General features: G+C 45.7%; 1 protein-coding gene across 1 annotated transcript; it reads right to left on the bottom strand.

Moving 5' to 3' along the window:
• Positions 1-461: 461 nt before the first annotated feature.
• Positions 462-7,440, bottom strand: COX7A2 (cytochrome c oxidase subunit 7A2). The gene is made up of 4 exons (XM_074988873.1): positions 7,268-7,440; positions 3,753-3,842; positions 1,632-1,716; positions 462-674 (listed from the first exon to the last, which is right to left on the bottom strand). Exons 1-4 carry the CDS (start codon positions 7,283-7,285, stop codon positions 616-618), a joined length of 252 nt encoding a protein of 83 aa, XP_074844974.1. The 5' UTR covers positions 7,286-7,440; the 3' UTR covers positions 462-615.
• Positions 7,441-13,925: the final 6,485 nt, after the last annotated feature.

Genomic DNA, 13,925 nt, shown 5'->3' with positions numbered 1-13,925 from the left:
TGATTTCCCTCATTTGCATTCCTCTTTCAAAAGAGGAATGCAACTGTAGATGTAGCCATATGTTTCTAGGCACTTTAAATTTTATTTTATCAAAAACCTTAAATGTGGAAGTCTTAATAAACTGATCTGAAAGCTCTTTAACTATATCTGTGGTCAAAAATCTGTGGTCAAAAAATTGACTAGAGAATTACACTTTTCTTTTAAAAATTACTGTGAAGCCCAAGTTAGTGAGACCTTAAATTTAGAAATCAAATTCTACACTTCACATTTTTCTCCTGTACTCAAAACACTTAACTGAAATATTCTTTTCTTGCAATTTATAGGCAAGAGGAGTTCTGCTTATGCAGAGCACAAACCACAATGAATGGAATTAGTCACACTCAAACACACACACTCACTGTAGTGAACCTGATCTCTAAAAATGTAGAATGTGTTTGCTAGATTGACAAATTACCACAAAACCATGTGAAAACTGCTTTATTTGTTGCAGTTAAGCATGTTACAATAAATATTGATCCCAAACATGAAATCAACCATTTAGGACAAGGACAAGAAAGATCCCTGATGAAATTGGATAAAGAGATGCAAATTAAGGAGGCATCTTGTAAACTGGAATCATTTCACTTTTTTGGGCATTGCAGCAACCAACAGCTCATAAAGAGCATAGCATGTTCCTGAAATGGAAACACAAAAGATTAAATTTACAGAAAGGCACACACACACAAACTGAGCTGCAAGTTCACCTTGATTCTGGGAAAAGGGGGGTAGAGGGGAGGAGACAAACCTCATTCTTGGAGTATATACAATCCACTTAAGAAACAGACCTGACAGAAGGCTCAAAGTAAGGCTGCATCTACACATCAACATTATTTAGAAATAAGCCATTCCTGAATAGCTATTCCAAAGTAGCTTATTTCAAACACACACAGCTATACACAAGCATGCATTTCAAAATAGCACCGAGCTATCTCAAAATAGCCCGTCTGGACACATAGTACCTATTTCGAGATAGTACCACTGGACATGATTATGGCTTATTTCAAAATAGCGCTATTCTGTGCCTTAATAGCACCTATTTCAAAACAGGCATTACTCCTCATGCAATGAGAATTCAAAATAAATGACCCTGCTATAGCATGTGCTTACTGTAAATGCTCACAAAGTTATTTCAAAATAACAGCTGTTCTTGAAATAACTTTGCTGCGTGGCTGTAGCCTAAGTGAGAGATTTTTAGAACCTCAACTCAAGCCTCACTTGGAGCACTGAAATCTTGGATGAAGTCTTCTCTTTTCAGAAGCAGTTTTACAGTATTTTTTATAAATCTGTTTCCTTTCAAAGAAAAAAAACTTCAAGTATTTTCTATTTTTTTTTTTAATCTGTGTGTGCTGAGTACTGCAAACAAGTCAGTTAAATCAGGCTTTCAGGAGATTGTTTCAGTTTCAATCTAAGCTTAAAATTTTGAATTTATTCTGTACTCACTTTCCATGGCCTTACTATGGAATGCTTTTAATAGTTTTACATATATTCTTGTACGTGAGATTTGCCATTCACCTAAAAAAAACCCACAACTACTTTTCAGGTTACACAAGACATACAACTCTTTAATAAGACAGTTTTCTATTAGACCTTACCAAAAACCGTTAGAGCCATGGTAGTTCTATACAGCAAGCCATCAGCTGCTCCACCCTTCAGATGAACTGGTATACCATTATCCTCCTAATGGAAACAAACATCCAGAACTATGAATAATCTTGTGAGTATGCTGTTTTCAAGCTGTTTAAAGATTTTTTTAAATTTACCAAACATTATGTCTACACTAGCAAGTTCTTTCAAAAGATTTTTTAAAAGGGGATTCTTTTGAAAGATCCAGCAGAGTATCTACACACAAAAAGCGTTCTTTCAAAAGTAATTGAAAGAATGCGGCACTCCTTTTGAAAGCCCTCTTCCTTTCCCATTTGAGAAAGAGCGCTCACTTTCGAAAGCTTCTTTTGAAAGAAAATGCATGTCGATGCCCACAGACCATTGCCCCCACTGAAAGAGCAGTCCTCTTGTAGCCCGATTTTTCCAGCTGTGGCACGTTTTTTCAAAAGAGCAGGGGCTGTGTGGGCACACTTTCAAAGGAGCAGATCACTCTTTTGATCCACTTAGTGTGTGGATACACTCTTTAGAAAGAAGTTCTTTTGGAATAGATCTTCCAGAAGGACTTCTTTGAAAGATCTCTGTAGTGCAGACACAGCCTATGTAAGCTACAAATAATTTTTTGTTTTTGTGGAACCAGGTAACCATATTTTTTCAAAAATCCTTTCTAGGCAGTACATTCCAACACATTTTTAAGTCAGTAACTTAAGAGTCAACGCTGTCCTTTTTTCTTATCAAAATGTTAGCTAGTACATGCTGACCAGGGTTATTTGGAAGTTGGAAACCTCAGCGTCTTTCATCCCATAACAAGACAGTGTTAATATAGCATCTTTCATCCACAGAAACATCCCCACAAGGTGCTTTATAAACTTTAACAGAATTTTATCCAATGTAAATTATGCCACTTGTGGAAGACTGTTTAGTATGAAAACTCCCCACATGAGTTTGTTACAATGAAAATTATAGAATTGAGCCAACTGAAACAACATTGGAGTTTATGGAGGAAGAAGAGTGATGCATCTTAAGATTTGGGCTAGGAAACTCAGCCTTGCAAGAGGCACCACAAACATTCATCCAAAAATATAGCAATCTACCAGAAGTCCTCCTTCCAGCACTATGCTGGGATATTAATTCAGGTGCAAGCTACACCACCTGCTGCTTAGTGTCTAATACCACTTTCTATAAAACTCCTGGGAATTGTCCCATTTAAGTTCTAGGCAGGCTCAATCTGAGATATTTTAAGAGATTTGATATGAATAAAGTCTCAATTAATATGGCCTCAAGCTAAGCATTAAAAACCCCACAAGCCTTTAAGTACAGAAATGTCAGTAAGTAGTAAATCTGTTGTGTGATCTTTTTCACCCATGCGTACTATGTAACTACCTGCTTTCTCCTACACACTTTGTACTTTTCATTTGTTCTACAAACATGCTTTTCATATTTGGGACGCCTCCTTTCATCCCATCTGAAAAATATTTCAGCAAAGTGAAACAACTGCATATATTTAAAATCATTTAATACCAGCAGTGCACACTCAACAGTTGACAAGTCAAAAGATGCACCTTCTTCCATGTACAGAGAACTTCAATTAACATGAATAATGCTCAGTCAATTTGAAGTTAGTTGTACATGTTATTCCTAAGTTAACATGTGAAAGTAGACATTTTCGCTACCTATTTGTTCAAATTATCTAATTAAATGCTAGACTCCAAGAACTGCACAAAATATCAATACAAGTTCCACCTCCACAAACCAGCACTCTCTGGTCCAGCACCATCCCTTGTCTGGCTGGACGGAGGATGCTCACAGACCAGAGAGCTAGGAGAGGTGGGCATGCCACGCTCACCTCCCTGCCAGCCTCTGGCCACCCCCAAGGGGCAGTGGCAGAGCCAGGGAGCCAACATCCCCCAGATGGCCTGCGGAGCCCCCTGCAGCAGAAACTGGAGGAGCGCAGGGGGCGAAGGAGTGCAGCACTGTCCTCCCCATCCAGAAAACTCTCATTCAGAATCACTGAGGTCCCAAGGGTACCAGACCAGGGAGGTGCAACCTGCACATTCTAAGAAAGGCTTTACTATTTTCAACAACATTACACACTGATCATGCATATTCAATACCTGAAAAAGCTTCTGCTTCTCTGGAACTTTGTTCACAGCTTGCTTGCGTGAAGCAGTGCTTAGGGTCCTCTGGGAAATTTTCTGAAGAGCCTACAATTAAAACATAATACATCAAAAAAGTACTTATACCCATTCACTGTGAAGTGAAAGTTTTCCTAACTATTTACAGCTACGGTACCCAATATGTTCACTACTTGCCTCATGGCAAACAAGACACTGCATTGAGGTGAATGCATGGATACCTCACATAAGAAATAATAAGTCTTTGAATTTGTCACGTGCTCAAGACAATTAGCACAGGCACCCATCTAGGCGAGGCAGCCTTCCAACCAGCAGGAAACCACTGCAGGCACTGATGCCACCTGCAATGAAAGGGAGCACTGCAAGGGATGTCATGGATGGGTATTTGTTATCATGCCCTCTAATGCATGCGGGTAGTATCACTGCCTGTGCACTACTCACAGGGAACAGTTGGAGCTCTGCCACTCCCCGCCAGGCCAGGGGACGCGTGTTACAGGCTACGCAGGGTTCAAAGCCTTTTCACAGTTAGCCTTTCTTTACTGCAATGAGTTGTGTTGCCGTACTTGTGTCTATGATTATTACAGCTTCTCACAGTCTTGTGTGAATTCAAAGGCCAAAAGGAATTTATTTTTCTATTATTTTTAATTAAGTATTGTATAACATGGTAAATATGGAAAGACACAAACCACAAGTGTGGCAAGCTTTGAATTCCTATTGGACAGTACTGATTTACAGCTTACACAAATTCACACTTACAATGATAGGACGGTTGTGGGTGGTGTCTTAGCTTTCCGAAGCTTGGGAAATGTTTAACACTTATGTTAGTCAACTGGAGGACCCAAGTTTTATGGAGGAGATTCAGGGTTTTTGTTTAATAGGAAAAGCAAGAGCTTACAGTTGGATTGCACTCTGTTCCTTTTCCTCTATGCCAAAGATCAGGCTTATTACTGCTGCACTAAAGAAAAACAATCTAAAATAGTTTCATTTTGTTGTGCTGAGTCATAAAAGATTACTCAAGTCTAGAATCTTATTTAATTACTGTAGCTCAGACAGAAAAAGCTAAACTAATTGCAATAATTTTATCTTGTTCACAGCTTTGTATTAAAAAGTCATCTTTCAAATAATTGCAGCCCAACATCTAATCAAAATTCATTCAGCCATTTTTCAGTTAGGTACTCAACCATTCCAACCTTAACAACTGACCACAAATCACAGCTGATCCCCTTACACGTCACAGGTGCCAGCCCAGCATTATAATGGCTCAATTTATTTCTTCCCTATACAATTCTTGCCCCTTGGCCCTCAAAATACACATGAACGCTCAGATCTATCCTGTATTTCCTCATCAAGACCTCTAAAACAAGAGTGAACAAACCTTTTATGTCACACACACACACCCCTTTTTTGGCCCTGCAATTAACGCCCCCATCCCCAACCTGTCAGAAGACCACAGGAAAGAGGGAGGGGCACTCAGGAAGGGCAATCACATGGGCAACTGCCTGCTCTGCATGCACTCAGCAGTCACTCCTGTTGCAGTCTCCACCACTACCCTGGCCATGCTGACACCATGGGGCCCCACTGCTTGTCTCAGGGTCTCCGTGCCCTCTTTCCCTCTGCAGGAGGGCAGGCTGTTCATCTGGGAAGATGGAAGCGCACTGGCCTATGGGGTCAGGCACTGGACAAGCGGAAGCTCCTCCCAGGGTAGGGGGAAAGTGCTGTGTGGCCAGGCCATCTCCATTGCCACAGGGGGAGCCCAAGTGCTAACATACCCCCTCCTCCCACCAGCCAGCTGCCTGAGCTCAGCAGTGGGGCAGAGGGCTGGCAACGAAGCAGAAGCGGAGTGTGGGAGCCAATCACGCTGAATCCACCTTACAAAATGTGAGCCCCCCCATTTTGCACACCCCCGCTCTAAAAGGCAAGGCACCAAGGTTATGTCTAACTTCACTAAACACCTGCAGCTGGCCTGCGTAAGCTGCCTTAAACTGTAAAGTTATTAAATTGTTGTTGTGTAAAATAGTAATAGAAGTAGCTGTGTCAGTCTGTACTCCAACAAAAGAGCAGAAATGTAGCACTTTAAAGACCAACCGAATGATTTATTCAGTGATGAGCTTTCGTGGGACAGAGCCATTTCATCAGATCAACTTCATTTCCAGTTCAGACTGATGCTTGTAAGTACAGAGGACCAAAATAAAATTACAATAAAAACTGACAAATCAAATACATAGGAGGGGGTCGTTAACTGTCCTGCCTGAGAGAATTATGAGCATCAAAGGAAGGGAAGCAGTCCTCGTAATGAGTGAGGTAACTGATGTTTCCGTTCATACCACATGTTAACGTGTCGTATTTGTATATGACTCTAACTCTCAAATTTTCCTAGAACTCCTTTAACTGCAGTGTCTGCCTTAGCTGGCACTTTGAAATCTTGACCAAGCAAGTGCATCCCCCTCAATAACCTGCCAAGGCATTAGACTCCTCCAGAACACAATCTACAAAGCCAAAATTAAATGTGTGACAGACTGCAATAATGTAAGTACTATGCCCATGGTTTTGCCATCTTCAGCACATTGTGCAAGATCCTCCATCCCTTCTGCTAGAGCTTTTTCACACAAACCTTCATGTGGCTATTTAATTTACCTGGGAAATCCCTCCTACAGTAATGGAGCCCTCAGAAAACCCTAAGTTAATCAGGGACAATATATGCTTTTCCACTTCTAAGACTGAAGGATATTTAGCAGTGATGGAAAAAGTACCCAGAAATTTACTTAACTAAAAGTACAGCTGCTTGGTGAGAGTACTTAAGTACAAGTTCTCTTTCTCCCCCTCACCCCTACCTCCCTCTGGAAAGCTACTTGAGTAAAAGTAAACACACACACACACACACACGCACACACACCAGATCTTGATTGTACTCAAGCATCCAGAAGTGACAGTGTCTGCTCTTTTACTTAACTTTTTGGGTACTTTTTCCACCCCTGACATTTAGCCTTTGCACTTGTGCCGAAGGAGGAGCCACTTATCACTCGAAAGCTTTTTCTACTGCCGTCACAAAAGGTTAAAAGTTCACCTGCAGGAGCGCCCGCCGCCCCGCGACGAGGCAAAGCTGCACTCGGGGGTTGTTTCTCCGAAGCTCATTTCAGGTCAATGTGCAGCTACAGGCTCCGCAAGCGGCCCACACAAGTCCCACTACAAAGCCTCGGCCCCCACTGCCGGTTCAGGCTGACAGCCAGGTCGGGTTGCCACCAGGGCTGGCTGCGGAAAGAGCCGACATGACCTGGCGGCTCCCTAGAGCCGCTAACCCCGAACGAGCAGCAACCTCTGCAACGGGCCCTGGGCGAACAGCAGGGAAGGGGGCGCTGCCCCCAGAACCGCTCGCAGTACGGGTGAGGGGGGCAGGGCCCCAGGAACAGCGCGGCGGGAGAGCGGGGCCGCCCCGCCAGGACGTGAGACGCCGCGGCGTGTGGAGGAGAAGGGCGCTGAGGCCCGGCCAAGCTCACCAGCAAGTTCCGCAGCATCTTGGCTCTGGTGGTCCTTTCACCTCACACCAGCGCGAACAAGGACACCGGAAGCGGAAATCACTCGCCTGGGCTGGCCGCAGCCTCACGGAAGCGCACAGCGCTATAGAGAGGAGCAGGAAGGAGCTAGAGCGGCGCTCCTAAGCTTGTACAGCGCCGCTGGTCACGTGGTGTCTGCCCGTTCCCATCACCCCTCGTTGGATTCAGCGTCTGGTTCCCGCGCCTGCGCAGCGTTCTTGGTTAAGCCGGCGAAGGGCGCGCGTGCCGTCAAGGGTGGTTCGCGCTGTAGCTGGTGCGCTGAGCGCCGGTTCCCGGGATAGTGGTTATCTGAGTGCAAAAGGGGGGCGATCCCGGCCTGCTGTCCCTGTGCCCTGCTCGCCGGTCGGCGGGGTCCGACCTCACCCGCGCTCAGCCTGCTCCTTAGCATCCCCCTTCCCGCGCCGGGGCTGCACTGTTGGGCTACGTCTCTAGCTGCGTCTACACGTGCACGCTACTTCGAAGTAGCGGCAGTAACTTCGAAATAGCGCCCGTCGCGGCTACACGTGTTGGGCGCTATTTCGAAGTTAACTTCGACGTTAGGCGGCGAGACGTCGAAGTCGCTAACCCCATGAGAGGATGGCTACGTCTACACGTGCACCCAACTTCGAAATAGCTTATTTCGATGTAGCAACATCGAAATAGTCTATTTCGATGAATAACGTCTACACGTCCTCCAGGGCTGGCAACGTCGATGTTCAACTTCGACGTTGCTCAGCCCAACATCGAAATAGGCACAGCGAGGGAACGTCTACACGCCAAAGTAGCACACATCGAAATAAGGGAGCCAGGCACAGCTGCAGACAGGGTCACGGGGCGGACTCAACAGCAAGTCGCTCCCTTAAAGGGCCCCTCCCAGACACACTTTCATTAAACAGTGCAAGATACACAGAGCCAACAACTAGTTGCAGACCCTGTATATGCAGCACGGACCCCCAGCTGCAGCAGCAGCAGCCAGAAGCCCTGGGCTAAGGGCTGCTGCCCACGGTGACCACAGAGCCCCGCAAGGGCTGGAGAGAGAGTATCTCTCAACCCCCCAGCTGATGGCCGCCATGGAGGACCCCGCTATTTCGATGTTGCGGGACGCGGATCGTCTACACGTCCCTACTTCGATGTTGAACGTCGAAGTAGGGCGCTATTCCCATCCGCTCATGGGGTTAGCGACTTCGACGTCTCGCCGCCTAACGTCGATTTCAACTTCGAAATAGCGCCCAACACGTGTAGACGTGACGGGCGCTATTTCGAAGTTACTGCCGCTACTTCGAAGTAGCGTGCACGTGTAGACGCAGCCGATGGGAATAGCGCCCTACTTCGACGTTCAACATCGAAGTAGGGACGTGTAGACGATCCGCGTCCCGCAACATCGAAATAGAGGGGTCCGCCATGGCGGCCATCAGCTGGAGGGTTGAGAGATACTCTCTCTCCAGCCCTTGCGGGTCTCTGTGGTCACCGTGTGCAGCAGCCCTTAGCCCAGGGCTTCTGGCTGCTGCTGCTGCAGCTGGGGGTCCGTGCTGCATATATAGGGTCTGCAACTAGTTGTTGGCTCTGTGTATCTTGCACTGTTTAATGAAAGTGTGTCTGGGAGGGGCCCTTTAAGGGAGCGACTTGCTGTTGAGTCCGCCCCGTGACCCTGTCTGCAGCTGTGCCTGGCTCCCTTATTTCGATGTGTGCTACTTTGGCGTGTAGACGTTCCCTCGCTGCGCCTATTTCGATGTTGGGCTGAGCAACGTCGAAGTTGAACATCGACGTTGCCGGCCCTGGAGGACGTGTAGACGTTATTCATCGAAATAGGCTATTTCGATGTCTCTACTTCGAAATTAGCTATTTCGATGTAGCGTGCACGTGTAGACGTAGCCCACGTGAACGCTACATCGAAATAGGCTATTTCAATGAATAACGTCTACACATCCTCCAGGGCTGGCAACATCGACGTTCAACTTCGACGTTGCGCGGCACCACATCGAAATAGGCGCAGCGAGGGAACGTCTACACGCCACAGTAGCACACATCGAAATAAGGGTGCCAGGCACAGCTGCAGACAGGGTCACAGGGCGGACTCAACAGCAAGCCGCTCCCTTAAAGGGCCCCTCCCAGACACAGTTGCACTAAACAACACAAGATCCACAGAGCCGACAACTGTTTGCAGACCCTGTGCATGCAGCATGGATCCCCAGCTGCGGCAGCAGTAGCCAGAAGCCCTGGGCTAAGGGCTGCTGCACACGGTGACCATAGAGCCCCGCAGGGGCTGGAGAGAGAGCGTCTCTCAACCCCTCAGCTGATGGCCGCCATGGAGGACCCCGCAATTTCGATGTTGCGGGACGCGCAACGACTACACGGTCCCTACTTCGATGTTGAACGTTGAAGTAGGGCGCTATTCCTATCCCCTCATGGGGTTAGCGGCTTCGACGTCTCGCCGCTTAACGTCGATGTTAACATCGAAATAGCACCCAACACGTGTAGCCGTGACGGGCGCTATTTCGAAGTTAGTGCCGCTACTTCGAAGTAGCGTGCACGTGTAGACACAGCTTTGTTGGGCAAGGTGTAAGAAGGGCGTGCTGTGCCTGCTTGTTCCTTCACAGCCACATGGGCGGTGGGCTACAGCGTAGCCAAATGACCCCAGTTTAATCCGATGAGAACTATCCCCTGCGTCAGCCCCCACAGCACTGCGGGAAGAGGTCAGAAAACCTAACCTGTGCTGGGCTGAGCCCGGGGCAATTCCTGAATTAACGTCCCTCTGCGGGCAGCAGATGGACTCCTGCTCCCAGCCTTGGGGTTTAGCTGCTGGTAGCAGGAGTACTTATCTGAAGTCAGCAGTAGAGAAGATAGAGAAAAAGCTTATGTCTGAAGCAGCCATCACACAGCAGCCTAAGGCTTAGTCTACACTACAGATCAAGGTCGATCCCAGATACACAACTCTGACCAAGAAGGGACGTATCCGGACCGACTTTGTACCCTGTTGTAGGTCAGGGCTCTTCGGGCTTATGCCAATGTCCCTTACTCTACACAGCTGCATGGAGTACTGGGTCCATGGCCAAGCCCAGAGAGATCAATTATCATTGTGTCTTCACTGATGTGGCAAAATCAAACTATGGCAGAGCAGTTATAACATGTCAAACCTGCAGTAAGTATAGACATACCCTAAGACTTGACAAAGGTCACTTCTCAGAGGGGTAGCCTGTAGCTTCACAAAAAACAAGCAGTTCTGTAACACCTTAAAGAGCAACAATTTTATTTGTTAGTGAGCTTTTATAAGACCTACTTTCATCAGATCAGTCAACTCTGATCAAACTGATTTAATCCTTCGAGAAGATAACTAATATTTTTAGACAAAAGAAATGCTGAAGATCTAATCTATTTGGATTCCAGTAAAGCATCTGGTATCGTTTCATAGGTGGAATACTATATTGACATGGGGAGTATAACAACACATTAATTCAACGTAACTTGGTAGAGACTGATGCAAATACACTCCCTTTCACAGGTGTCCTGTTTTTTGATGGTTCAAATATGGTAACCCTAAAATTAGGTAGGTGAAAATGGAACCAGGGACTTTCTGGTGCCTACCTACTAGGCTAAAGAGTGTAAGAGCAGGGGCAGGATACACGTGCATCAGTTAATACTCTCTATTTTTTTCACCATCTCATTTGGCGTAGCCATAGGTCAAGGTGGGGAACCTACAGTTAGATCCAGCTTGTCGATCTAAAAACTGCCTCCCTCCAATGGCACTGGTACTCTAGGCATGCAAAGGGGCACCATTGCTGGAGTGCTAGTACCAGTCAACTTGTGCTGCTGCAAGGAATGGGGTCGGGGGGAGCGCTAAGCCTTGTGGGCTGGATCCAGGCAAGCTGTGGCCCAATCCAGCCCATGGGCTCTGCTTGGTAGGGGAAGCAATTCTGTGAGCTAGTGCTCCATGCAGGCACCACTCCCATCTCTCCAATTGACCAAACTGTAGCCAATGGGATAGGCGTGGTGCTGGTGGCTGCTTTTCCTGCAGTATGTAGAATGATGTGTGCTCCCTGAGCTATGCCCGGTAGGTGCCTGTGCCTCCATCCTCTGCCACCTCCCAGGATCCCCACTTTCTCACACCCAGAACCTACCACTCCTACACACTCCTGCATTCTCACTCTTAGCCAGAGCCCACCCCCACCCTGCTCCTACACCCCCTCTTCCATAACCCCCCCACCCACCCCACCCCTCTTGGCCAGACCCCACACTCCCAACCCTAGCCTGCTCCTGTACTCCCCCTCCAGACATATCCCACCACCAGCTGACTCCTACACTCCCTTCCAAATCTCACCTGAGCCTGCACCCTCCATCCCACAGACTCCTCACTGCCAGCCCACTTCTGCACTCCCACCTCCACTCCTGCCCAGACCCTGCACCCCAGGCTCATTCCTGGGCTGCTTGCCTCTGAGAGACATCAAAACATGATGTAAGGACAACTGATATGTTCATGTGATCTAGATTCCTTCTTGGGCCATGGGCTTTGTTTGGTACAGCAAAATTCCATGTACATGGTAGAGGATATTAAAGAACCACTGATGTATCCTTATTTTGTCATTTCACTAGGCTGGATTTCCAACAAGGAAGCTTTAAACAAGGACTGGTGACATATATTAATGCTTCAAACTTATATAGGAATTTTGAAATAATGTCTGTGCATATAACCTATTAATCATTTTCTTTTACAAAATCTTTAGTTTTCAGTTGCTAAAAGATTGGTATCAGCATGATTATTGAGTAAGATCTGCTTAAGTGGCTATCTCTTGGGATTGGAAGAACCCTATCACTAATTACATTAGTTTTCAGTAACCACTCATCATACAGTTCAACATCTGGGTGGTGAGCCAAAGGCTGAAATGTTGTTTTTTTTTTTTTGGCTTTTTATTATGTGGTAATAAAGAAAATTATATCTTGTCTGTTAAAAAAAGGTAGTGTAATGTAGAACGACCAGTCGTTTGGGGTGAATCTGCCTTATTTCTCATTTTTAAGCACAGGTTACGCTGTATTTAAGGTGGAACCAGGAGACAAAGGATATAGGTCCCATTTAATATGGCTGCAAACAGGGATGATGCTAATTTATTTCAATCCAGTTCATATTTTACATTACAACCCTCATCCTTACTAGCACTCTCTGGTGAGGTGCACCTGAAATACATTTGAGTGGAGGGGAATTTTCATTTGTTGCTCCATGAAACTAAGTAGAATGCACTTTATTTGAACATTATTTTAATCTTACAATTCCAGCAGAAAGTGATTCCCTATTCCAAAATGCCACCACCACATTGGCTACCTTGTTGAAAGACAGAGGACAAAGATAAAATGAACTTGGAGACCAAACTGTTTTCCTCATCCCTGAAGAGACACCTTTAGAGAGGTAGTTGAAGAATGCATGCAATGAGACTTTTGAGCAATAGTGTTATTCCTTCACTTTGATGAGAGAATTTCAACCTATTTGTTATATCCAACCTGTCTCTTGCTTTGACTTAATTTGCTTCTCTGAAATAGACTGCATTTCTTGTGTATTTTATCTTTTCTCCCTGTATAAGTCAGTACAGAAGCTCAAAGGACTGCTACATTTTCTTTCAAGAGTGATTTTAATATGGTGGTATAAATTAGTCTTTGAAAAATTTCACAACATATTTGAGCTTATTTATTCTGAGTACAGCCACAGAAGTCACTGCAGCATCATCAATGTAGAGAAGCAGGAGTTGAGATGGCTTCTTTGTACGAACACCAGAAACTACAAGGGGCACATGAAATATACTTCAGATGTACCAGCCATGTAAAATCCCTCATGGTTCTGTGTGATCATCTACAAGTTTCCAATTTTTGGCAAGTACCTGTTGTACAAGCATTCCTCTACTGATCAGACTCTTCCTGGTGCCCCCAATCTCAATTTACACAAATTAGAAGGTACAGTACAGTAAGTTGTTCTTTGGAAAACCAAGTCACGTCACTAAAAGTACCTCAAATTTTGTCAGACATATATTCCACATGGGCTCAACAATCCTGCATTTTGTAGCATAGCAGCACCTCTCTCTGGTAGTCTTACCTCAGGAGAGGTGATCTCTTGGGCCAGTACACTCTACGTATCCTGTTACACTCTTCTGTTTCAGGTATGGCAGCCTGCAATTAGATTTGCATCCTGTCAGTGTAGCTGAACAACACCCACTGTAGTATCTGCCTTCAGGCGCTAAACTATGTAGAGATATATTAATGTGTGCAGGATGTCTCTTGCTGCTAATGTACAGCTACTTCTCCCCATGGAGGTTGCTATACATAGTGAGCCTAAGGCTGCCCTTGCATGCTTCTAAAAGTAAACTCACAAATCTAAAATCAAAATAACAAGAGTACTCCAGGCCAAGACTAAGTACCAGTGCCACTTTGCCTCTCCCAGCTAACAAGCCCATTCCACACGCTTTTTTTTTTTTTTTTTTTTAAAGAGTCAGGGCCTCCAAGTTTGAAGTTGGCAATACAAAGCTGTGGGTCCAACAAGCAGCCTGCAGGTTCCAATTGTTCTGAAGTTCAGATAACTTTTTACGTGGGAATAGTTGCAGAACCACTGCTTGAAACTGGATGGTTGCCCAAAATCTGCTTGGTT

The sequence above is a fragment of the Carettochelys insculpta genome, chromosome 3 (genome assembly GCF_033958435.1).
Source record: "Carettochelys insculpta isolate YL-2023 chromosome 3, ASM3395843v1, whole genome shotgun sequence".
Lineage (NCBI taxonomy): Eukaryota > Metazoa > Chordata > Testudines > Carettochelyidae > Carettochelys > Carettochelys insculpta.
This window is presented reverse-complemented; position numbering and strand designations above follow the sequence as displayed.

What these genes read in the sequence shown, in the direction of transcription:
- COX7A2 (XM_074988873.1), bottom strand. An exon ending in AGAAGCAGAAGCTTTTTCAG is followed by an intron (nt 1,717 to 3,752) that starts GTATTGAATATG and finishes TGTTTCCATTAG; the next exon opens with GAGGATAATGGTATACCAGT. An exon ending in CATGGCTCTAACGGTTTTTG is followed by an intron (nt 675 to 1,631) that starts GTAAGGTCTAAT and finishes TTTCCATTTCAG; the next exon opens with GAACATGCTATGCTCTTTAT.